Source organism: Eleginops maclovinus, chromosome 22 (genome assembly GCF_036324505.1).
Source record: "Eleginops maclovinus isolate JMC-PN-2008 ecotype Puerto Natales chromosome 22, JC_Emac_rtc_rv5, whole genome shotgun sequence".
Lineage (NCBI taxonomy): Eukaryota > Metazoa > Chordata > Actinopteri > Perciformes > Eleginopidae > Eleginops > Eleginops maclovinus.
This window is the reverse complement of record NC_086370.1, coordinates 17831371-17858001: the sequence shown is the minus strand read 5'-3', so window position 1 is coordinate 17858001 and position 26631 is coordinate 17831371. Positions and strand designations below refer to the sequence as shown.

Genomic DNA, 26631 nt, shown 5'->3' with positions numbered 1-26631 from the left:
ATTGCCAATGTTCTTTTTTTGCTAAGAGCTTGCTGCTGGCTTTATTTGTTCTATAACAGCAATACATAGCATAATGTGTTCTGTTATGTAATTATATATTACATTACTCTGTATGTCTTTTATTCCCCTGTAATGAATAAAGAGAGTAAAGCTGGCTTCAGAATGAATAAGAATAATTGAATGGCAAATTATCTTTATTATTTGAGTACAGCTGTTAACACTAGATGGCAGTGTTTTCCTAAATGGAAAGGAACTCGCTTCGAGAGATAAGGCAAGTTTGTTTTTGTGTGTGTGTGTGTGTGTGTGTGTGTGTGTGTGTGTGTGTGTGTGTGTGTGTGTGTGTGTGTGTGTGTGTGTGTGTGTGTGTGTGTGTGTGTGTGTGTGTCCGTTACACTAACTGTTGTCTGACTGCCAAATTCTGTCTGTCTGGCATCAACTGACACCTTTTGGACAGTGGTGACAGATAACAGAAAACTCTCTCTCACACACATGCATACTCAAACAGACACAGACACAGACACAGACACAGACACAGACACACACACACACACACACACACACACACACACACACACACACACACACACACACACACACACACACTCATATTTCTCTTACATAAGACATAAAAAGGGTTTGCGATATAAAGGTATAACAGAAACAGATGGTAATATAAAAAGTCATAATTTAACACGGATTCACTTTTAAACATTAAACATATATCTCACAAACTAAATATTAGTTTTGGACTGTTGTTGAAACAAAACAAACCATTTCATTTCATCCCTCTGGCATTTTACCTTGTTCTCAAATGTCATACAACAAAGACTTAATTGAAGAAAACAATGGATTGAATCATAGCACAGCAATCAGTCCTCCATCCCTTCTTATCTCTTTCTATTTCAACGGACAAGAAATGAGGTCTATTTGTGGATCTCTGTGTAATATCCTTTGCAAGTCTGTACCACAGGCTGTAGTGTGAAATCTGAACACTCGCACCGCTCAATACCGCTTTGCTCTTGTAAAACTATAAGAAATGAATTTACAGAACTTAAAGTAAAACAGAATACAAATTCACACAAAGATATGAAATAAAAATATAAAAAGTTAAAATATAAAAAATATATACAGATAACGGTGTTAAAACAAACTGTTAGAGCAGAAAGTAAAATAAATGATGTCATCATCTATACATTTGTAGTCCGTTTTGTTAAAAATATACACATGTATGTGTGCAGATAGAAAGTGCAGTCAGATTTATTGTTCAAAAGTGCAGGCTTTATGTGCAGTCTGGGTTATTATTCATTGAGTCACATGGTTAACCCCTTGTTGTGCAGCCAGGCACGAAGGAGTTTCCCAGGCACTTAGTGCTGTGCCGAGGTGGGATGAGTCTGTGGCTGAACGTGCTCCTCATCTTCACTTCAAGAACAGCTTGCTCTCTCCCTTCCTGAAGAGAGCATGAGTGTTGTCTCTCCAGTCCAGTTTGCTGTTCAAATGCACTCCCAGGAACTTGTTCACCACCTCCACCTCCTCCCCCCTGATGGTGATGGGGGTTAGAGACCTCTTCGTGCTCCGCCTGAAGTCCACCACCAGCTCCTTAGTCTTACTGATGTTGAGCTGGAGGTGAGTGTTGTCACACCAGCCTACAAAGTTGTCCACAAGGGCCCTGTACTCCTCGTTGTCGTCTGTGATACAGCTGACAATGGAGAAGTCATCGGAGAACTTCTGTAGGTGGCGTGAGCCGGAGTTGAAGCGGAAGTCAGAGGTGTAGAGGTGTATAACAATATACCATTTGTATAACTGATAACCTATACCAATGTACAAGCTGCATGTTGAGTTTCAGCTAGTGTATATAGGCCACAGTTTGGAAATGTAGGTCAGTGATTTCAAATGCAATTGTCAGTCCACTCCATTTTTTTGTTGTTGTTTGTTGTTGTTGTTGTTGCTACATACTGGGTAAATTGACCCCTTTGGGCCTCTAACAGTTATTTGAATGACACCATCTGAAAATTTAAGAGGGAAAAGGCCCCAACCAGACAATATGGTCACGAGCCAATTGGTTGTATTTTATGAGCTCATTTAATTTAATATGATGTATATTTGGAAATAGACAACTTTTAAACTCCCCCTAGGATTTCCAAGTTGTATTACTGTTGGGGCCACTGTGAGCAAAGTAAACCTGATCACTTTTTGTTTGCCTCAGAGCCTAGCAACTACCAAAAACACAGGACAGACTGCTTTTTGATCTACAGTCACTGTGGTTTTTGTTCACCGTTAACCATTTCCACTGCTGGGGATTTCAACTTGTTAACTGGGGATAGCTTTACCGATAGCTTCCTGGAAATGAAAACTGCTTTACTCTTTCTATTATGGTTTCACAATTGTTGAGTTTTTTCCCTTGTGTCTTAAATTGAGCCTTCATTTTCCCGAAAGATTGTCCTTGGTGGCATTCAGAATTTATTATGAAAGGGATGCTTAGGGAACCCATCATTTTGCTTATCGTGTCATTATTAGCTGATGCATTGTGCAATAAAACTAAATGTATTTATTCAAAAGGAAAACATACATTAATTGACATTTCTGTTAATGTGCCAATGTTAGCCAATTGACTGCAGTCCTTTGGTGGCATGTTTTGAAACCATAGCCTTAATGTAAAGACAGCAAAAGCAACAAAACAATCATTCTCAAAACAAATGACATGCATTATTTCATAATGAAGCAAAACACATGTTTTAATCTGTTAATTAACAAGCAGGCTACGTTAGTCCAAAAAAAAGGAAGCAAAGCAAAAATGAGTCTAGAAAATTGTCTATGAAAAGAATATAGGAAGTATATGTTACTAGAAATACAGGAAGTAGAGGGAAATGGAAATAGTCAAGTAATGTACTTTTGCAATTGTACTTTGTAGGCTACAATTGAGTAAAAGTAGTTAGCCTTTCACCACTGAGGACGTGTCCTTACGCCTGGAGTAGTAGCCTACCTTTTTAGATTGTTGTATTGGTAGTTAAGTATGCTGTAATATCTTAATACCTCCCTCACCGTGCATGGGATAAGTGTATAAAGTAGTGGCTGAACTGAAAGTGTCAGTCCTCCTCACCCTTTGACACCAGCAGCGCCTCTAATCTGCAGCGAGGAATGAGAGGCGTTCTTCAGCTGCTCACAGGAGGAGGAGGCGAGGAGGTAGGAGGAGGAGGGAGGGAGGGGAAGTTACGACGTAGTAGCGACTCAGTCAGTCAGTCAGGGAACCGAAGTTTCCAGCGACTCAGCCATCACGGTCTCAAACTTTTCTGAAATGCACTCTTCACTCGGCGGCTGCGGAAGGGATTTAAGCGGCGATAGGAGGCCGTGATTTCGGGTGTACTTTCTGCAGGGGCTCGGTCCGGCCCGGAGAGTCTGAATATGGGTCAGACTGCTGTGTCTGCGGTGTCTCAGCCTGCGAGCGGTGAGTGTGTGTGTGTGTGTGTGTGTGTGTGTGTGTGTGTGTGTGTGTGTGTGTGTGTGTGTGTGTGTGTGTGTGTGTGTAGCATTTACGTGCCTCCCTCTTGTCTCTCACATACATTCCGCTATTTGTATGTCAGGACGTCTGCTCATTTCTGCTTTCTTTCTTTTAACGTATGTGAAGCTTAGTTCAAGGAAACTTCCTCTCAGCTCAACGCAAACAAAGTAGCGCGTAATAGGTTTATGCTAATTGTCGGTTAGCTGGCAGCAGTGGTGGGAAAGTATTCACATTCTTAACTTTTTATGTCCTAATGCCATACTGTAAACATGCTCAATTGAAAGTAAAAACACTGCATCAGTAGAGGTACTTAGGTCAAAGTATTTAAGTACGATGAGGAAAATGTAATTGAAGTGTTAGTAAAATTACTCATTGCACTAACAACTCAAAACATATCTAAATATTTGTATATATTTTTTAATCAAAAGCAGCAAATCTCCACATTTAAAAAGCTGCAAATGGGAAGTAGTTTTTGACCAAAAATACAACTTAATTCCAATTAAAGTTCTGTTAAAAGTTACTTCAATATGATGTTGGCTGGTGTAATCTTTGTCAATAAATATGTAATTTATGATGTAAATAGTAAATAAAACTGTAAAATCAAAAAACAAAGAGTAAAAAGTACAACATTTGTTTCCAAAATGTTGAAAAGTAGAAGTTATAAAATGAAAATACTTGGGTAGTACTAGTACCTAATATGTGTGCTTGAGTATTATGTACTTAGTTACTTTCATCACTGGATAGTAGTGTGTTAAATGAATTCATATGCTGTTGCATCATTACTATCTCTGTTTTCTAAATGTATCACGTGTTGTGTTATCTAACTGTTGTAAAACTGCTGAAATACTCACTGTTAAGTAAGCCTACTGTGCGTTGTGTAATCAAGTAGTTGCATTGTTGCTGCTGTGTAATCAAGTGCACTGTTTAGTTTATGTGAGTTTATGTATTTAACAACCAGTTTGACGTGAGTCCAAATGAACAGCTTAGTTTGTTTTCCTACTAGAGACCAGAAATTGACAAGAGAGCTGTCTGAAGAGTGTCCAACTCAATGCAATCTGGGTGGACTTACATTTAATTCAAAGTCAGCAACCTATTGACCAAGACATCATCACGTTAAAGTCAACAATACTTATCTTTGTAAAGACTCTGCAGCAAAGGTCATTCCTTATAGTTTAAGTTAACTCCTAATTTTTATGTTGACAAGTTGTAAAGGCACTGAAGCTATTTGTAGGGCTGCAGCTAATACTTACTATGTCTTTCTCTAACCAACACTTAAAAATCCCCAAATATTCAGTTTTACAATCATATAATTACAGAAATGCAGCAAATATGTTTCTAATCGAACAGCACGGACCACATATTTTTTGAAAAATAACAAACTATTATTTACCTTATTTATTAATCTGCTGATTATCTTTTAAATTAATTGATTACCATTTTTTTCCAATAAAATGTCAGAAAATTAAAGTTTTTGCAAAACCATGGAGAAACCATTAAGAGAATAAAACATCTAAGTGTTATCCAATACTCTTTGATATCGATTTTCCAGTTCTCATTGGGATGAACACCTCCTAATTTGGTGTTATGATGACAGCGTTAGAAAGTGCTATAGTGTGAATCAAAAATGTGTTCAGCTGGATGGAGACCTGATCATAATTCCCCTGATTCAAATAATGATTTAGCTAGCTAAATAAACTCACATGGTCCGCTTCATAGCAGTTTTACAGCTTTTGATCATATAACGTAGTGTTACTATGTTGTCATATCTGTGTGTCATCCTGCGGAAGAAGACTGCTTATGTGATCAAAAGCTCTTGAGCTGTTACCTTTGGCCTTTGTCGTGAGATTTGTCTGGTCTGTTGATGTTTCCAGGATAAAGAAATGTACGTATCAGTGTATACATCTATGAGAAAATAATTTGTAAATTGGCAAAATTCTTTAAGGAAAGCTGAACTGTTTAGATTATGGCTACAACATTAGTCCAGTATGTATCTTAAGTAGTATAAATCCTGGATGCATCATGAAGCTTTTCACTCCCTGATGATGCCTTCAAATATGAAACACAAGAAACAAGAAGTAGCACAGGAGGGTGTGAAATCCTACACACTTGCAACTCATGTATTTGTCCATCTGTAGTCCTTTGTCTGTCAATGAGCAATAAAAGTGTGCATTTCACATTTGTTAAACATTTTTATGGGAACGCTTTAAAGCAGAGGGGCACAGGAAGGGATGAAGGACTCTGAAACAACACTGAACATTTTTTATGACATTCTCAGCATTTAAAGTAAAACGCAGACTGTTTTGTAGCTCACTTAAACCAACATGCATAGGAACCTGGGGCTCTAATTATGATCTATATGCAGTGCATGGCTGCATTATGGGTTACATTATGAGGCTTTGTGCTGAATCTACAGTACTAATAGCAGGAGAGGAGAAGGGATTCTGCCATGGTCGTATTGGAAGATCATCAACTTAAAACGGATATCCTCTAAACCTTAATGACATATGAATGCTGAGTTTAAACACCATAAAGCTTCAGCTTCCTGTTTGATTCCTTTATGGTCTGTTCCTTAAGCCTACTTCAAGCTGCTAGAGTAGGTCCTGTGAGTATCATGAGTTAAACAGTACTGTGCTTTCCTGGGCTTCATTGGAGAAAGATTTGGAAGAAATGACCCAAGTGTTGAAACTTCAGCTAAAGTGCAGCGCCGCCCCTCCCTCTGCTCTCATCCAACACCTCGTTTGGCCTTTTTTTCCCTTCCTAGTTTCTGCTTTCTTTCCCACATTTATTTTGCCCCACCTCTGTTTCCACCTCTCACCTTCTTATCCTCTTTTTTTGTCTCTCATTGCCTCTTTTTCTCCCCCTTCCATCCCTCTTCCTCTGTTGGTGACGTCTGGTTCTTCCCTCCCCGGTGACTTGCAGTGAAGGAAGGAAGCCTCTCCCTTTCCCCTCCTCCACACATGTTCCTGCTATAACGTCTAAAAAAACAGACAGGATTTGCCAACATATATATGCACTTTAACCCTAACATTGCTTTGGTTCTTTTACATTAATGTAGCCTAAAAGTTAACTTGATACATCCTGTTTGTGGTCACTTCATTGAGTTGTCTGTCGTGCCTCAAGTTGAGTTCCTGATTATCCCACGCATTTCCACAGCTGAGATTTATCCAAATCCTGACTCGCCCTTCTAGCATGAAATTGCGAGTCATCTGCTCAAAATGAGACGCCCCTGCGTGAAAAACAGTGTGGAATCGTGGAGTCGAGTCAGCAGTTGTATTGTGTAATAACGTCCCTGAGAAACCTGAATTAGACTGAAGCTGTATTGCTGTGATTAAAAAGCAGCAGTCAGTATTATTCTTGTATAACTGCTTGAGGGTTCTTTTGTTTGCAGTTCTTTTCTCTAATGAATGGATTTTAATACTGATAATTGACCTAGGTTTACTGAGGCATATACACAATGTTGTGTAATTCAGCTGATCTATGAACTGAAGCTCTTTTCTTGTTACCACTTCGCTGAGGATTTGCAGTTTACCGTTTATTTTTAACACGTTGAATTACTGTAGTGTTCAAGTTTCTGACGCTTTGAGGTTACCTTAACTGTATTCTTTATATAGCTATCTACTGACGGTGGCTAACGCAAGTAAAATTTAACTTAATATTGTGATTCTGATGGTTTTTTGTATATATTTTGTTAATGTTTTGTCTCGGCCAATGTATTGTGTGTCAAAAATATCCACTTCCTATAACATATGACACGTATCAGTCTCAAATCTTCCCTATCCATGTATTCCTGTATATACATTTGTGCCTTTTTATAAACGGTAAAGCAGATCAAACACGTCATCTGTCTTGTTTGGTTAAAACACATATGAGCATTAGCAATGAGACCAATGTCTGTTGATAGAGAAGATGTCTACGTCAGTTTACTTTCACTATCTCCTTCTCTCTCCCCTTCCTATTTTATTTAAAGGCTAAAGTCCATGATAATCATATTTTGTCCCTACTTGGTTCCCACTAGAGTATTTACAGTAATGGTGATGATAATCTCTGTTACTGATTTTCCCATCATTAGCTGCACAGAGCAGCTGCTGAAATGCACCTATTGTTGCGATTTGATATGAACACAGGAACAGGAAATGACTGTGTGTGTGTGTGTGTGTGTGTGTGTGTGTGTGTGTGTGTGTGTGTGTGTGTGTGTGTGTGTGTGTGTGTGTGTGTGTGTGTGTGTGTGTGTGTGTGTGTGTGTGTGTGTGTGTGTGTGTGTGTGTGTGTGTGTGTGTGTGTGTGTGTGTGTGTGTGTGTGTGTGTGTGTGTGTGTGTGTGTGTGACAGACAGAATTAAATTAATGTCAGGGGAGAGTCTGTTCTTGGCTCAGCTCTGCTCTTTTCCATGTCTTCACTCTTGGTTTTTGTGATTTGAGTTGCCCTGTTGTGTATGTAAACACAGTTTTGCTACATCCTTCAGCAAACAGACCTGGATAGTTTCCTTCCATGCAGGATTTCACTGTGAGTACTTTGACAACATGTTAGTATAGCTTATGGCAACTCCTTCTTAGTAGATCAGTCCACTGATGTGTCTTTTTAGTGTTAGTTGATTTAGAATTCCTAGTTTATATTCATATTTTAAGATTTTTCCCTCTGAAGGTCTTATTTCCAAGAGAACCTTTGCAGTAAACACAGGAATACTTTTTGATTCCTGAGAAATATATATTGAATCCAGTAGGATCTAAAGGTCCACAGAATCGCATGAGTTGACTAAGAATTGCTTTAGCCAACAACTGCTCTACGATTGCTCCTAATATAACAGCCCCACTTTCTAACTTTCGATAACATATTCCTCCTGCAGACCACCGCTTGGTTTAAAACCAGATCTTTACATGTGATATATTCATGATGCTCTTGACCTGAAACAGCGCAGATCATGCTCATCGCTTTCAGCTCATGTCCACCAGTGGAGTATAATGAGCAGCTAAATGAACTCCTGAGAGCGAACCAACACAGTATTGGTCGTTTGCGATTGATCTAAAGTATTTTATTTCCTGCAGCTCAACTGGAATCCTTCCTTTACCTTTGGTGCATCCAGGCAAAAAGCGTCTCCACTAATAATTCCTTATAAATGTGCTAAACATCTGGATCATCCGGCCAAACTGTGCTGAGTGTGCTTCAGCTGTTTTTCTGTTGACTAAGTTGTTGCAGAAATGACAAAACACTGCACTGTTGACTTTTCAAGCAAACTTTATTATGTTTCTGACTACAGTTATTGTCATGAGCTGTTGGTCTTTACATCTTTGCCCATCATCAGCAAACATCTGATTCAGCCGCATTACTGTTTCTTTGTATCTGTGCACATTTTGTAACAGTTAAACGTTGAGGCCTGTGTAGAAGCGTTAATGAAATGCCTTCTACCATGTTGCATGTTTGGGTGGTACAGATACACAAGATAATTATACAAAACACATACCACATCATGACAGTGTTGTAGTTAAGCTGGGACATTGTTTAATTGTATTTTCCTTAAGTATATTCATTCATTGCACAGTAGTTGTTATAACTGCCACAAATCTTGCAACATTAATGTCAACACAAACACAAATACAACACACAGTTAACGAAATAGAGTCGGAGCATTTCTTAGATAGACTGAACAGAAGTAGTTTACTAACATAAAGAACCTGACAATCTTTTAGAGATCACATTTTATGGGAGATTGCGTTCAAAAGTGTGTTTTAATGCAGACACTTTAAAACTTTTATCCCAGCTGGAGTTTCTGCAGTCTGAGACACGAGTGTTTCAGCTGCAGCTGTCATAGCTGAAAAAACAAAAAGCCTTCCTCTGCCTAAATCTGAGGAATCACACACCACCTCTCTTTCCACTGCTTAGTTCTGGCACACACACACACACACACACACACACACACACACACACACACACACACACACACACACACACACACACACACACACACACACCATCAGCAGTCTTCCATAGGGTTCACAGGACTTCTAATCTTTCAACAGGAAGAGGAGGAGTTGTGGAAGGACAGGGATCTAGCCAAGACACACGCACACACGCACACACGCGCACACACACACACACACACACACACACACACACACACACACACACACACACACACACACACACACACACTGCAAATGTACTGTTTAAACACAGACAGTAATAATATTCCCCCTAACCCGTGAAAGAAGTACAGAAGTGATTGATGCAGCAATCTTCAGCTACATTGTCAAAAACTGATACATTAAATATATTTCTCCAAGCATTGAGTTTTTTTCTCCAAAGAGGGTTATTCTCAGTCTGTTCAGTTGATACATCTTAAATATTTGTTCAGTATTTCACAACAAGAAGAAGAATTTTAAGAAACATTTTTTTGTTTTAATGAAAAATGTTCCCCTGTATTTCATCCCATCTTGTTTATCATCTTAAATCCTGTAAGGCAAGTATTTCAAGACGCATTGGTACCTTAATAGCAATGTGGGCAAGATACCCTGATAGTAGTGTGTCATGAGTTGCCCTGTGGTTTCCTCCCCTATTTCATGTAAAAACGGAGTGTGTAGTCAGTGTTATGCAGTATAAACGAGTGAAAAGAAGGCTTTGTTCGCTTGAAATAAATCTGGACCTAGTGTTCCCAAACATATTTAAATCAAGCTTTAGCTGTTAATAGCACAAACTATGTTGTTTATTTATGATAGGATGTCTATTTATATCCATGCATCACAAGACATGTACGGCATATAGAGAACTGGACGGCATTGTTATGTTTGTTTCACGATCAGATGTTTGATGTTATATATTTGTATTCCTGCATGTGTCCTGCAGTCGATGGGTTGGAGAAATCACCATCTCTTGCCAGCTGTGACGTGGTGGTGGACAGCGCCACAAACGCCCAGAATGCCCCTGCATCCCGGCAGCAACGAGGCAAGCTGTCGTCACTAGGAAAACTTTTCAAACCCTGGAAGTGGAGAAAGAAGAAGACAAGCGACAAGTTCCAGGATCTTTCCAAAGGTGGGATATCTGTGTGTCCATAAAACATTGACGTGCATTTTTGGATTCATGCTCAACATTAAGTCTGAACAGGAGCAGTGTTGCTCCCAGAGGGCCTTTAAAAGGAAAATGTGAAACGTTGGTTTGTATCTCTCACTTAATTATTTCTGAAGTGTTGGCTGGGAAATAAAAGAGAGACAGGACTAAATACAATAAGCAAAGACACACAATTTTTATGGCAGCCAAGTTAAGTCTTCTCCATCTATATATAACTTAAAGAACGCATATTGCTCTAATTCGATCCATCACATCTTTTCAGCAGGATTATTCTGTGTCTCAGCTGTGAACAGATATTGTCGTCAACAAGGCTGGTTATTTCCTCATGTTCCCATTCTCAAGGGGTTTTACATTAATGAAAAAAACAGTTTAAGGATAACAGGTTTGGCTTGGTTCCTCATCTATGTCTCAGTGTGTGGTGCCGTCACATGCATTTACGATGGAGCAATCACAAGAGGAAAGTAGTTGTTGTGCAGTGCTTTTGTAGAATTCTGTGTAGATGTATTGCTTCAGCTAAAATACTAAACAAAGGCCTTTATCTATATTTCAGTTCTAGAGAGAAAAATCTCCACCAGACAAACGAGGGAGGAGCTCATCAAGAAAGGAGTTCTTATCCTTGACCAAGGTTTGTCTGATCATTCATTCACATGTTGGACATTTAATAATTGCAACGTATCAAAGGTGCAATGTTCAGCTTTATTGTCATTATACAATACAAAACACTGTCCTTTACACTTTAGAGTTCAGCTGTCAATTTGATTAAAGTTTCCTGTGGCCAGTTAAACTGTGCTTGGAACTGCTTCCCAGCAGAGAACATCTCGGAAAAGCAGAGGTTTTCAGCTACACTGTTAACTATATTTTACCTTTTCTAGAAGAAACAATCAGCAGTGAAAATCAGAATGGACATGCCACATCAAATGTGACATCAGAAGAGGTCAAAGTTGACATTGAGTCTGCAGAAACAGCGTTGGAGGATCAGGCCACTGGGCCCGTCAGCACAGAGGAAAAAACAGGTAACTTCTCGAGGCCAAACTTCGGCTTTTATTATGTGTCCTGCAATATAAGGCTGATTTGAGTCCTTTACTACAGGATCTCTGTAGTTATCCATTGAATACCGGAACAATTATCCAAGGAATAACGCTTTGAATGTAGCATAAATTATACAATATGAAAGACCCCAATAAGATCTCGATATTTCTAAGTTTGTTACACCTACACAGAAAAGAAAGAATAAAACATAAAAATAAAAGAGGTGATAAAACAGTAATGAAGAAATGTGACACCTGAAGCATAACATACTCCCAATTCAAAGATTGTTTCTGGGGTATGGAGATGTTCTGTATCCTCATTGGTATAAATGTGTGTAGTTAAACAAAGGTAATATTTATAAGCTAGAACTAATTGTTGCAGTTTTGTTTTTTTTAGATGTTTGTTGCTTTGAAGTTTTCCTCCCCCCGCTCTTTCAGTGATTGCCTTTGTACCGGCCGGCAGCCTTTTTCTAGCTGACATTGAATCCTCTGTAGGATCTCTGACAGAGTCTAATGTGTTCAAATAGATATTCCCATTATATCGGCCGGCAGCAGGCATTCACAGTCCAAACACAGCAGTAGCCCTCTCCTAATGCCCCGCTCTCCCTCAGGAGACAGCCACTGTGCTTCTGTCTGATGCTGCTTAAGTGTTGTGCTGTTCTCATTTCAACCCTGTTAGCATTGAGCCCAGAGCCATTTGTGTGTCCATTTGTCGATAAGTAGAAAGGCAAAGGGAACAAACACTGCTAGTATAGTAACAGAACACACATGCCTCCATGGTGAAGGATAGGGAAGGTCAGTCCTTACATTTGATCTGCCATATCCCAAGCCTGATCATTCATTCACAAAACTAATTTAAAGCTGCAAAACTAACAGATCAGTCATCAGCTCTGTCTTAATCATCTCTTATTTTCCATTCTCTTTCTCTGCTAGACTAAATAATAATGTCTGCATCAGATGTGCATCCTTTATCCTGCTTTTATTCCCTTTCTTAACCTCTCAATACCTTCCCTGCTTCTACTGATCTGCTCAGAGAGGTCCGCCCCTAAGCCCCTTGCGCGGGGAAAACAAGTGCGACCTCGAGATGTGCAAAAACAAAGACAGCAAAGCACCACTCTGCCGGCTTCTTCCAAACCTGCCGGTAGCACTGCAGCCACAACCAAGCACAGAGAGGGTGCTTCGGGGACTAAAAAGACTACTAAAACCACAGGCAAGACAGGCACGTCCACTCAGGCTAAAGCTAACCCGCGAAGCACTAACACCACTAGTCGTGTGATTGGTAAGTTTGGCTAATTGGGACGGAAGCTAGTTTGCCTGTGAGTGTACTTGCCTCCCTGCATGAAAAATGTGCCTGTTTCACTTTATAAACGGAATCAAGACTCGCTGTAGAGTCGTATGTAACGAGTGAGTCAAGCTTCTCCAAATTGGTAGAATTCCCCGTCCCTCCCTCTTGATACTGTCCTTTTATAACCAGAAGGGATTTCAGGTCAAGTGAGTAAATGTAAGTAAGGGTTTATGATATCTGTTTCTGAGAAAGCAGAAGTGAAAATGTTGTTTTTTCTGTTCCAGCTCTGTAAATGGTGTGTGAGTGGTTGAGACTGAGGCCAGTGTAGCATAAAATGGGCTCTGTCACGCTCCTGTGGTTTTGATTGATGGCATGATGCTAGGGCATGATCATCACCCTTCATCCATTTATCCCTTCAAACAGTGTTAGTGCATGTGTGTGTGTGTGTGTGTGTGTGTGTGTACAACTTGCAGCATGCTTGAACTAAGCCCACAGAGCCCAGAATCATAATAATACATGTGAGTTTCATGCAGTATTTTCTGAAAACCTGTGGGCATTATATTATTAGTGATTCGGGGCGTGTGAAAAAAGTGGTTTCATTTGGGTTTTTAATAATAACACATCCTCGGGCTGCTTTCACCGACACACAAAGCTCCTTCAGTCACTATTAACTTAGGCAATCTAGATTGGTTCCATTTTGATCATGCATTTAGTAACTTTTATTCTAATAGTGAAATATTGTTGGTGCCATCATTACTTGTTATGTCTATATACTGTAGATTTGGGACAAAATGATAAGCCTTGTAAGGGGTGGTCAAAGACATAAAAACGTGAATGTTTTTATTGCGTAAACATAAAATGTATTATATAACCAATGATGATGGCTTAAGTTGCAGCCCTACTTAATGAAATTAAAGTAAATGTTTGCATATCATACATATCTGTTCAGTATATCACCAGTTCTGGGTATTCCTTTTAATAAATTAGAAACTGAAAGAGTACATTTCTGCCCGTGGATTATTTGCTACAGAGCAAGTTTTACAACTTTTTGTCTCGTTCCCCGACCAGAACTAAGCCCGCAGGCTGCTGTCAATCGAACACAGACTCCTCCAGCCAGCTGAGACAAAGGAAAACATTTCCCCCAAACCCCCCTTTCCTCCTTTTTTAATAATAAAATGTATACAAACAGTACATTTAAGACAATCAAAACAGTTTGAATGGAAGAAAGAGGACTCAATGTCCTTTTGGATGGACTTTAAAGTAAATATGTAAGACACAGAATAAGTTTTCATTCAACCAGGAGGAAACTGGAACACCCAGAGACAAAAATAAGTCTAATATTACCCTTCTCTCTTTCTCTTTTGCTCCTGCTTCTCCTCAGCCAAATCCACCCAGCCAAAGAAGTCAGGATCCACGACAAAAACCGCCCCCGCCTCCACCGCCACCTCCACCCTTCGTTCTCGTGCGTCAAAGGACGGTGGAGTAGAAACCGAGGCGACCAATGCAAGGACCAACCGGAAATCAAACACTCCCAGCTCTTCCTCCGTACCTCAAAAGGCCCCCGCAGAGACTCTATGCACGCCCGGGGTATTAAAAAGCTCGTCCTTTTCCTCAGAAACCAAGCCTGCCTCATCTAAAGCCTCAGGCAATAACACAGAGGGATCTCAGGCTGCCTCTCAACCAGCTGTAGAGCCTAAATCTGTTCCCAATGTCTCCACTGCTGGTGAGGAGACACAAAAGGGTGTGGCCTCTGAGCCCAATGTCCAGTCTCCCCATATCAACGGTGCTACAGAGGACACTTCGTTCACTGAGGGAGAGATGGGCAGCAACTTACAAGGGGAGAAACGGGGGAGAGCAGGAGGGGAGGGAGGAGGAGAAGAAAAGAAGACAGGAGAAACCGAGTCTGCAGTGGAGAACAGCCCCAGGTAAAAATGTAGTGAGGCCATGAGAGTTGGTGAAACATTCCTCATCGGTCTCCGAAAGTCAGTTCTTATTCTGGAGAACATTGCTGGTCTTAACAGTCAAAACTGACAATAAGTCAATGATTTGTGTGTGCAAATAATAATAATAATAATAATAATAATAATAACTTTACAGCTTATCATTTCTTAGTATTTGTCCCATTTGAACACATATTTGTGCTCAGGCCGTCTCGTTGTTGTCTCCTGCAGGTCTGCAGAGGGCCAGTCAGAAAGGACACAGGGCCTCACTGTGAACACGAGAGAGCCGAAGTGACGGTGATCCCTGACAGGCCGAGATACAGCACAACTAGCGACTCTGACTCCGATGGACCAATCCTGTACCGCGATGAGGAGGAAGATGAGGAGGAAGACGAATACACAACCAGTACGCTATTCGTTTTGTGAATCAGCACACAATAGAAACACAGGGAAACGGCTGTAGAGCTTTTAGAGAAGCTCCTCGTGACACATAGGCTCTCATGTGATGATGTGTAGGGTATTCGTGGTTGGTATTTCACAAGGATATGCTTATTTTGTATATGCAGGATGCAAAACTAGAAGAACCAAGCAGCTCTTGGTTTTATTTACATTTGACAAAGCGATTGATGCTCTTAAGAGTACACTGACCAGTTTATTAGGTTCCTCTTCATTTTGTACATTACAACGGTTAATCATTTTTCACCTGAAGTTTGTGGTATAAATCAGTGTTTTAAGTATAATTTAGGGTACAGTTGAACCAGGAAAAAACAGAACACATTGACTTTGACGGTATAGTGATAGTTGATGCTAACTGATCAGATTTTAAGCTATAGGCTTATCTGGATTAGCAGTGGATGTAACATGCTGCAGGTTCTTTAAGGCCTTTGCAAGCCTGTGACTAGCTCTGTGTCTCTGTTCCAGGCGCCCTGGCCACCAAGATCCGCCGACGAGACACCCTGAACATCAAGCTCGGTAACAGACCCAGCCAGAGAGAGCTGGAGGAGAAAAACATTCTGCCGCGGAGCTCTGAGACGGAGAGGCATGAGCTCCGCCAGATGATTGGCTCCAAACTAGTCAGGTACACATTCACACACTCGGCATGCTGTGAAACTGTAGCTAGGTGTGAATATTCATATTGGATTTGGCAGAGCGTTACAGTAATAAGAGAGACTGTTAACTGTTTTATGGTGTACTTGTGGGCGGTTTATTAGTACAAAAAAAAAAGTTCTTAAGTTTACTACCAGATGAGGCAGGAAGGCTGGTGGCAAACAACATTTGGATTAACTACAAGCAGAGGGTGTGAAATGATTATGAAAAGTTATGTAACTGTGATGTTATATGTGTATCTTTCTGAAGTCAGTGTTACCTTTTTAAAAGAGTTCTTATCTGCTACTTGTAGGAAAGTATGTGAACACAGTTTTGTCGTTTCAGGCGTCTGAGCCAAAGACCCAGCACAGAGGAGCTGGAGCAGAGAAACATCCTCAAGCGTGAGTTTGTGAAATACACTGTAAAACTGAGGGGTGATGTAATGCAGCTATTTTATGTTATCATGTTAAGAAACTTTTTGTAGCTATTGCAATATGATACTATAATACTGCAGTTTTTGCTACTTTAAGGCCCAAGCTCGACTCATTTTTTACTCACACCTAAAATATTTTCCTTTTTTTTCTGAGAATCCATATATTTTGCACATTTTTAGAGACCCACAACAGAATAACTGTTGAGGGATAACAATTAGTACAATTATATACTATAAACAGCTGGATTTGGTAACGGTGAACCATAAAATGTTTCATCCATTTCTGACTTTATTTTCTGCAAAGCTGGTTTTTAGGTCCATTTTTATTCTTTGCACAGATAAAATGGTCCACATAGGTGATGATTGCAACACCAATATCGTGTTTCATTATGACATCTCCGAGATGTGTGCCTGCTGTACCTGCAACAAATTGCCGGATACAAACTTGCGTGCCTCATTAAAAAAAGAGATGACAGCGATATGTCTGTCGAAATGATAAGTTACAGTCTATTAGGCGCTGTGGTCTGTTTTATTTTACAGACTAGTACACTGCACTAATAAAAGCTGAGTTAGTTCAGGTCCCTTAGTAGGGCTGCGTTTATGCTTAATACACACTTACCCTGATACATTGACTGTCAAATAATCAATAAATGTGTGTAATTCTACCAAGCAGTCATTCTGCTACAGGGTTAGCAGGATTGCTTTTTTGCCAACTTTGTATTTCAGAGACCTAACAGAAGGATTTAAGCTAACGGTATTGGGTAATAACTTGTTTTGCTCTTGGCATATGCAAACCAGTTCAAACTGCTTTTCCTCCTAATCAAGACTGAATATAATGTGCTTATTGCTGGTTATAAGTGGAAAATATGCAAAAAATAGCAGCCAACAATAATGACCAGTTTGTGTCCAGTGGATACAACACATTAAAAGTCAAACTCTGAGACCGTTGATTATATCTAAGGTATGTCCAAACAACTATGACATAACCCAACAGGTATGACATGACTTTAGAACTAACTTAAATATATCTGATTATTGTTTCTGATCAAGTTTATCCCTTTGAAATTACATTTTATCCATGAATGGACACCTAAAGTTATTTGTGGCTGTAACTGAACACATGAAATACACAACAGCTGTTAAACTGCTAGGATTTGATACTGGTCTACTGATACATTTTGCAACCAGTTGGTTTGCAACTTCATTGCATGGCATCTTTCTGAAGGTGTTGATTCTCACTTGATGGTAAGTGTCATGGTTTACAGTGCAACACAGCCCCAGTCTGGTCATAACACAAGGACAATTAGGGCAGCCTCTGATGAGTGAACACCACGAGTATTTGAGTTCAGTGAACTCATTTTCATGTAAAAAAAAAACAATTCTTAGATGAAGTAAACATGTCTGGGTGTGTACCCTGCTAAAAGTAGCCATCAGAAGATTGGTTGCTCATACAGGATTGGGCAAGAGTGGAAATAGTCAGGTCGGCTGTGATGTATAAATCATAAATTGTGTCAATTTTGGGCACAAAGTTTGCCCCAAAAAAATCCCCAGCCTCAATTGTTGGTACAATGCGGTACGGATCCATGCTTTCATGATGCTTACACATATTTATTTACCCTATCCTGTGAGTTTAGCAGCAGGAATCAATATTTTTTAGACAAGGCAACATTTTTTCAGTATTTAATCGTCCCATTATTGCCTCAGTTTCTGGTTGTTAGCTGACAGTAGCGTCCCCCGTTGTGGTCCTCTGCTGCTGTACCATCTGCTTGATGTTTGACATTTTTGTGTTTAGAGATGCTGTTCTGCTTTGAGATAACACGGTTATTTGAGTCACTGTTGCCTTTCTATCAGCTCAAATCAGTACAACCTGCTCCTTTGACCTCCTTTTGACTAAAATCTAGATATTTTCTCTTTGTGTCTGTCAACTTTAGATATGGTTGTGCGTGAGAATCCCAGTAGATCAGATCTTTCGAAATACTCAAAACTAGTTTGTCTGGCACCAACGACCATGCCAATTCATTTGAATCATTTTTCCTTCTCTATTCTGATGCTTAGTTTGAGCAGATCGTCTCAACCATGCCTTGCATAGACTGATCGAGTATGAAGTGTGTACAGTATATAATAAATATACATGAAGAAGCCACAGGAGAGAACGCATTACTTATATGATTTATTCTGTCTCTTCAAGAAATCAAAGGACATATATCCCACTTTAAGCTGTTGTTTATGTTCAGGCAATCACACCTCTACAGCCGTGGATGGACACGCTTGTATAGCAAATCACATCTTGCTGTTATAAATAGGAGCAGAGGCTCGCTGCAGACACAGGACTGTAGGTGTGAAATGACTCTGTTGCTTCTCTGCGTGCAGAAAAGAATGAATCTGAGGAGCAAGAAGCCAAGCAAGAGATTAAAAGGAGGCTCTCGAGAAAGGTACTGTAAACACACACACACACACTCACACTCACACACACACCCAAACACCCATTAGAAAGATCAGATAGGAAAGAGACGATCTATATTTAGCTGCTAATGTGTTTTGCTCCACCATTTGGTCGATGTGAGGAGGCAGAAAAGATGCTTTATGGAGATAACAGCCCCTCTAGTGGTCACATATGGAACTAAAGCTTTTGAAACTGTGGAGTACTCTTCTTTTGTAGCTCTTAATTAACCATATGCTCACTAAAGAAATGTTATGAAATAATACAGAGCACAATAACAAAATGGAACACAAGCATGGAGGCATGTACAGTTTGTTAGAATTTAGCTGAGAAGCCATAGCTATTCTTGATGTTAATGTGCTTCTCCCTACCTTCTTGTATGTGTAGCTGAGTGTGAGGCCTACAGTCGCAGAGCTGGTCGCTCGCAGGATCCTGCGTTTCAACGAGTACGTGGAGGTAACAGACGCCAAGGATTATGACCGGCGGGCAGACAAACCCTGGACCCGGCTTACTCCCTCCGACAAGGTGCTTAACAGAATATGCCGCATTGGTTAATACACGATTAGTGTTCACTTTTTTATGTTAGACTTGGTATTCCTGTGTCCATACTTTAAAAAATGGTTAGATAAAGCTTTACATCGACCTGAAAATGCAAATACAGGTGGTAAAAGGATGTCAGAGTGCACTACATTGACAAAAGACACCTGAACATTTGCCTATATGCTTTTGTTAAGTATATCATTTCAAAACTGTGGGTATTACTGTTGCAATAAACAACAAATAGGACTTGTGTATTCTTGGTGCATAAAGACATGATAAATCCCCAGATATAAAGTACACACTATAAACTTTTGATCACTTAATGGAATTCCTTTTGTGCAAAAGAAGATACATGCGTCAAAAAGAACATGAGTCCCTGCATGCACCGTAACTCCTGTTCAAAGGTCCTCATGTCTTGCAAAACCTCATAGGAGAAAGGTCCTCAGGGTGGGTTGGAGTGCAATTTCAAGTCAAGCCTGCCTTCTGCTGTTGATGTTAAGAACTACACACCATACGGAAATCACAAAACAATACACCTGCTGAACCCTGGACCCTGAAAGACGACAGTGAATGACTGCAAGGCTCATATATAGTTAGTATTTCATATATAGTTTAATAACACTTAGAGTTTGTTATTTACTTTCCTGAAGTAAAGACTTCAGCTGCACAAATGTATGGAAAATATGCAAAAGAGTTTGAAAAGTCCAAATGAGAGGCCAAACGCTGGATGTGATTAGAGAAGAAACACAGATGTGTAATCGCTGTTTGATATGGTGTGTATGTGTTTGTTTATGTGTGTTCTTCCCTCAGGCTGCTATCCGTAAGGAGCTGAATGAGTTTAAGAGCCGTGAGATGGAGGTTCATGAAGACAGCAAACAGTTCACCAGGTACGCCAGCAGTCGATGAGCTCCACCATTAAGCCAGGCGTGCCAGTAACCCCCACCTCATTAGTAATTTATCACCATGAATACTGCCTTTTTATTAGATCACATTGATCAATATTTATATGACTCCTGTCCTCAGAAGACATTTCCTCCAACAGTAAAGTCATGATGATATACACACCTGGGTCGGCTCCAGTTCATTAACCTCCGGTATTGATCGGCAATAAAGTGCAGGTTCACGCTCCTGTGTGTTATTAGATCTGTGTGGCAGGGTTTTATATTGTATCACTGTAGTGAGTGCAGAGGGATTGAATCCACCAGTAAAAGGTGATTTGATATATATTTTTTATAGATTTGATATAAACACTGAGTTATCTTACCGTACCTGTTGTATTTGGTGAAATCACCTTCATCTATTCCCGCAGCATCTTCAGCTCCGGAAAAAATTAAGAGACCACTGCAGCATTATCAGTTTCTCTGGTTTTACTATTTATAGGTATGTCTTTGAGTGAAATTATTTTTTAATTTTTTTTATATTGTATTCTATAAACTACTGACAATATTTCTCTGTGTTGGAATTCAACAGACCCTGGAATGGCTGCCGTTCATGTAGAAATAAAGATTTAAGAACACTTTGGAGTGGTCTCTTAATTTTTTCCAGAGCTGAAGATCATTCATCTTCAACACAAAAAAAGAGAACTGAAAAATCATTACATTACAAACGATTTTCAGTCCATAAAGCAATAAACTGCAGCTCAGGATACATAGAAATCTGTGAAGGGAGGTGTTTAAGAAGTGTTTTGTGCCAGGTGAAAAATGTAATGTATTGCTTAATTATTAGATGGTGTGCAGGTTCTTATTTTTCCGCTTTTTGAAGCACCTGCTAAAACATTTTTTTCGATGTGGTTCTGGGCTTTCACTTAAAAAAAATTGTTTGAGGGAAGAGTCATAACAAGCAATTTAAATGCAATGTGATTGCAACCCATAAAACCCTAAATTGCTTTGGATGCACGTTGGCTCTGAATTGGCAGCAACTAAAAATTAGATTTCTATTGATCGAGTATTACATTTTCTTTCAAAATGTGTATGTGCGTGTTGTTTTTTCATGAACTAAGACTGTGTTTGTTGTTTATTTTTCTCCAGATTCCATCGGCCTTAAGTGCTCTCGCTGCCAGATGGACGTCAGCAGCACAAGCTCCTGGTGCACGGCTCCCTGCAGTACAGCTCACTCTGCTTTGGGATCCTCTTGCACCCGATGTTATGTACTTCTGTCTTTAGTGACGGCTACAGGTGTGTCTTAAGGCCGTGGCTGTCATGGACACCAGTGAAACATTTGCACATATCTACAGTCAGAAGAAGAGTAGTTTGTATAGCGCTCTAATTAGATTATTTATTGTAGATAGCCAAAACCTGCTAGTATGTTTGTTTCTGGTTCACTCCAGGATTTGTCATGGGAAGTCCTGGGGGGGATAGGCATAATCACCCTCTTAGCAGTGAATGTGGCCTAACAGTACTAAATGGTTTGTGTATTTGCCAAGGTATGCCTTGTCATGAAGCTGCCAAATGGCCATATACGGACATCCTCCCAGAGCAGGAAATGGCAGTGATTGGGTGTTTGTGTGCTGATGTCAGTGCCTATGTCATAGAGCAGAGGGAAGGAGAAGGCCTCTCGGAGCTGAATCTGAAATACTGCAGTTCATTTTTAGACATATTTAAAGTATATTGCCACTAGAGGGCATTATATCATAAGAGTTATAGACTGTGAGGATGGAGATGTGTATATAGATAAAGAATAATCTGCAAGTGTTATATTTATGAAGATGAAGGGTTGCTCAGCGCCTGAGGCCCTCACAGTGAAGTGCAATGGAAATCACTCTAACTCTGGCCAATTGTAATCCTTCAGCAGTCCTTCCGATGATACACGGTGATCATGTAACATCATATTTCTTGTATTGAGTGCTTCAGTGCACACCTCGGATCACAAAGTGCTGGACTTGCTGTTTGATCCACTTTAAGCTTTGACTCCAGTTTTTCATTTGTGGCTTTTAATTTGACCTCCGATGAAAGAGCAGAAATGCAATTGAATGTTGATCTTCTATTAAGGGGATTTCATATGGCAGACTCCCTGTGGTGGTATATGAATAGAGCACGGGCGCTCAGAGATTCAACTCTGAAGCAAACAGTCCTCTAAAAGAAGTACTTTATTTTCCATTTCCTCAAACATGCTTTTGCATTTAGACTGAAAGCCCAACGATAGATACGCAGGAGATTTGCTCACAAGTGGTCCTTTTTAGATCTTGTCCTAACATGCACCTTGAAGCCAGCACAGACGGTGAAAAACACAGTGTTTTCCATTTTCAAACCAGATCATTTGAAGGAATTGTTTAACTTTGGGAAATACACTAGAGCTCAAAAAATGTATCCAATTTACAAAACTTAATATGCAACTAATTTAATCGTTTTATGATATTCAGTCATATTTGAAGCAACACTGCCAAGAAATTGCGAGACAGATTGTGATTTAGTTTTTCTGACAATTTGTAGATGAAACAGTTGTTATCATATTTCTAGAGAAAATAATCAGCAAATAAACCGTCAGCCAAAATAAAAGTTGCAGCAAAGAAAGGCGCTTATTAACTTTCTTGCTTTGTGTTGGATAAGAAGATCGATACCACCATCGTGTGATTAGCTTAGTTCAGCTAACTTCACACTGGGAGCAAGGGGAATGGTAAAGGTGATGGTAGATGGTAGATTTTTCATATCACACAGTATGTGAGAAGTATGAATCTTCTCATCTAACTCTAACCAATTTGAATAATAGCTTTTCCCGAAATGTTAAACTATTCCTTTTATCGCACATTTAAAGTTAAACTAAAATATCTAAGCAGGACCTGGAGAGATTTGTAAACAGCTCAATGTATTTCTTAATGGGATTTCATTTTGCAAAAGTTCAAGACTCACTTACATCTAAATTGATATTTATTGTGAGCTGTTTAAAGATAAACTTTAAAGCTGTTTATGCTTATTAGCAACTAGGCTTAGGTGGTTGTGGTCATTGGTTCACTGTTCCCCTTCAGTGCAATTAAAGATTTTCTGCTTAAGGTGTGTGTTAGCGCAAAATGCAAAGGCGGTCAATTAATAATGATTTTTTTTGTGTTTGAAAGACACTGAGCTCACCGTGTAGAAACACAGGGGATCTTAACTTAGAACTTGCTCTCAGATGTATTTTAAGGACTAATCCGAGAAGCATTGACAGAAAAACAAAACACGAGTGATTTTCTTCCCAGCCCATTCGAACTGTCAAGAAGATGTTTGATGAAAAGTGATTGGCAGATTGAGCTTTCTGACGTCCAAAGACGTGTGTTCTCACAATAGACCACAGATTTCAACATGACACGTCATTCTCCCAAATAGTAGCTGAAAAGGACACATTTCTCCTTTGTGCTTCTGAATGTGTGCGGAGGTTGTCTCATGAAATGATGTACAGTGATGGAAAACAACCAACAGTATTCCTTCATGTCATTGTCTATGTTGTTATGTATATTGATTATTTTGTACATAATGTATATCGAGCATGTGCATACATTTAAATCACTTTTACTACCAGTATGATAGAACATGTTTTAAGCTCTGATTTCAGTGGTCTTTTTTAAATGATCCCCAGACAATAATAATGAAATCAACAGTTCCCTTCAAACTGAGAACAGTATATAAAATAAATGTCCTGTTTCCTAAATAGATCATGGACAAGATCATCTCTCACTGCTTATTTCCTATTCTGTTCCACCTTCACTTCAACTTTAGTCAGCAGGTGCAGTGCAGTAGGTTTTAATAGATGGAGACTCAGTTGAAAAGCAATTTATTATCCGTTCCGGACTTCAAGTTAGATTTATTTCTTCCGATAACCTCAGGTCACCTTGCACAAACTAGGATATGACTTGAGAATTTATACAACATTGGCTTGGGCACAGTACATTTTAAAAGTGTGATTGGCTGCACATACTGTGAAATTAGCTTCTTTATGTACCGTGTACTAATGCTGAGTCCTAACAGCAAAGGCGCGGGTTCGACTCCTGCTGCATATGGTCCCCTCCAAATCTCCCATATCTCATTATCTATGCTCTATAATAAAGGAAACAGCGTCCAGAAACATATCTTAAGAAAAATATATCTGCCTTTTCTGTATAAAGGTGAACATAATTCAGCAAATACTGTAAAATAAAATAATGTTTCACATACAAAATGAAAAGTCTTACTTGTGGTGGAAAGCTTCGATTGAGTCATGGCTGAGTAAACATGATTATGCTGCTTGCATCTGGTGTTATCTATTTTAATACGCAGGTAACTTTTTAATACAGGGGAGTCTGGTCTGTCACCATATCTATAATCAAGTTTGTTTCGTTTCTGTTTACTGATGCAAACATCCAGTATAGAATTAGGTATTGCATATAGTCGAAGCCGTTGAGTGTGGACGAGCATTGACAGATGTTTAAACCAGTCAGTATTAATCACAAGGAGCAGGTCCTGTAAAATGTTTATGACTGCAGTCTGTTTTATCTCATCCTAAATTAAGCTGTAAGATAAATACAATTAACCTTATTGAGACCAAAGTTTTAACACACCACACAACCCTTGGTTTGTTGATAATGTGGAATATGTGAAATTACAGTAGCAAACAAACAATTCCTGCTATTCGATTTTATTTTTTTAAATCCTCTAAAATTCCTGTTGAGGCGGCTTAAACATTCACAGACATTAACACACTTGCTTTTCCAGGGTGCTGCTGTTAATTTGCAGTACCGTAAACTACCACCAGTTCATGGAAACGTTTACATTGAGGACTTCTGCTCTTGTGATGGTGCTTGACGCTTCTTATATCACATTCAAAAATCAAATCAGAGAGCCATAATCTGACTGCCAAAAGCCCTTAATCCTCAACATGTTATTTTATCTTCATTATGTCCGATTCACAGGAAGGTGTAGTGATTTCTGGAGAGTCAAAAGTGTCAGTCACAATGTAAAGCTTCCAATTTGAAAAACAGTCATTGTAATGCATTGATTTTTATTTTTAGGATCTTTGAAGTCAAAGGATGATGTCGTATATCTCCCAAACAGCTATTGTTATGTCCAGACTGTGTATATTGTTTTTGTATATAAAGAATCATTGAAAACTATTTTGTTTGTCACCTCATTAGTTTTATCGCTATCAAGGAAATAATAGAAGACAGTGAATATTATGGATGCATTCGGGAGTGCAAAATGTAGAGGCATGAGTATTGTGAAAGATCTTTTTATAATCCATTAACATTCACAAAGAACATGTAGGAAAAAAGTTCTATTGCAATGCACTGCACTCCCTTATAGAGCAGGTTTTAGGAGACTACACTTTGTAATTCACTCTTCAGAGACATAAAATGGAAAGACAGCTCGGAAGCATTTTATTTTAAATACATCATTCCTTGCAGATTTCCTAAAATAATTTAAAACTGAGCCAATTTTTTTTCATTTCCACGTATATCACAAGGGTGGCTGTAAAACATCTTAAGAGCCTATGTAGAAAACTCATCAGTGCGGCAATTAGTTTCAATTAAGCGTTTCTAGGATATTAGATTTTTTTCTTTAATGAAGAAAGCTTGTAACTTGATCTCTTCTCATCACCTTCCATCTACTCTGTATTTGAATAATTGTGGAGGCTGACTTTAATTATCCTGAGAAATCTGCCCTGAACATTGCTGTGCCCTTTGGCTCTCATTGAGTTTCTTATGGGGTTACAAAAGGTAACGGTAATGATTCTGCCCAAAGAGAGGAGACACATGGATTTTTTTACTGTCTGGCTCAAAGGAATATGAAGTGTTGTTCAGTCTACCACTTCAGTCCAGAGATAAAAAGTTAGAGAGAAATGTAGTGTTCCAGAAGGACCAACACTTGGTGATCCTCTAAACTTTCATCCATCACAAAAACTACATTTTTGGTTCTGAGTAATTGTGTTACTATTAGATGGAATGCTATTCAATTTGGTATAAAAATATCATGATTCTTTGGAGAAAAACTAATATTTCTGCAATCCTTTGACTGAATACCTGCAAAAACGAATGACTTTATCATCAGCTTCACATGCTTTACATCCAGCGCAAATGAGCAAATGCTAGCTAGACCTGCTACTTACTATCTTTTTGTAAATTCTTATCATTTTTATTTTCAATGCTTCGTGCACTCCTTTTTATAATAGTGTTTTATTTTCTCTGTCTCTATCTATACTTTGCTTTAACAACGTATATATTTTCCCTTTGTGGGACGAATAAAGGAATTCTGATTAGACACGTTGATATTGTCAGTGTTAGCATCTGTTAGCATTTAGCTCAAAGCGCTTGTATGTGTACAGCCTCATAGAGCCCCGGCATGGCTATAGATTCTTGTGTTCATTATTTCTAGTCTTTCTTT

General features: G+C 39.2%; 1 protein-coding gene across 1 annotated transcript in view; it reads left to right on the top strand.

Annotated features, from left to right (window-relative positions):
- The window catches only part of phactr2 (phosphatase and actin regulator 2), a 36294-nt gene extending 10930 nt beyond the window's left edge, over positions 1–25364 (top strand). The window contains 12 exon segments of the mRNA XM_063875167.1: positions 10333–10518; positions 11105–11179; positions 11427–11567; positions 14249–14792; positions 15039–15082; positions 15085–15213; positions 15729–15885; positions 16239–16294; positions 18697–18758; positions 19154–19291; positions 20117–20193; positions 21334–25364. Coding sequence (XP_063731237.1) covers positions 10333–10518; positions 11105–11179; positions 11427–11567; positions 14249–14792; positions 15039–15082; positions 15085–15213; positions 15729–15885; positions 16239–16294; positions 18697–18758; positions 19154–19291; positions 20117–20193; positions 21334–21349 — 1625 coding nt within the window. The 3' untranslated portion in view covers positions 21350–25364.
- Positions 25365–26631: the final 1267 nt, after the last annotated feature.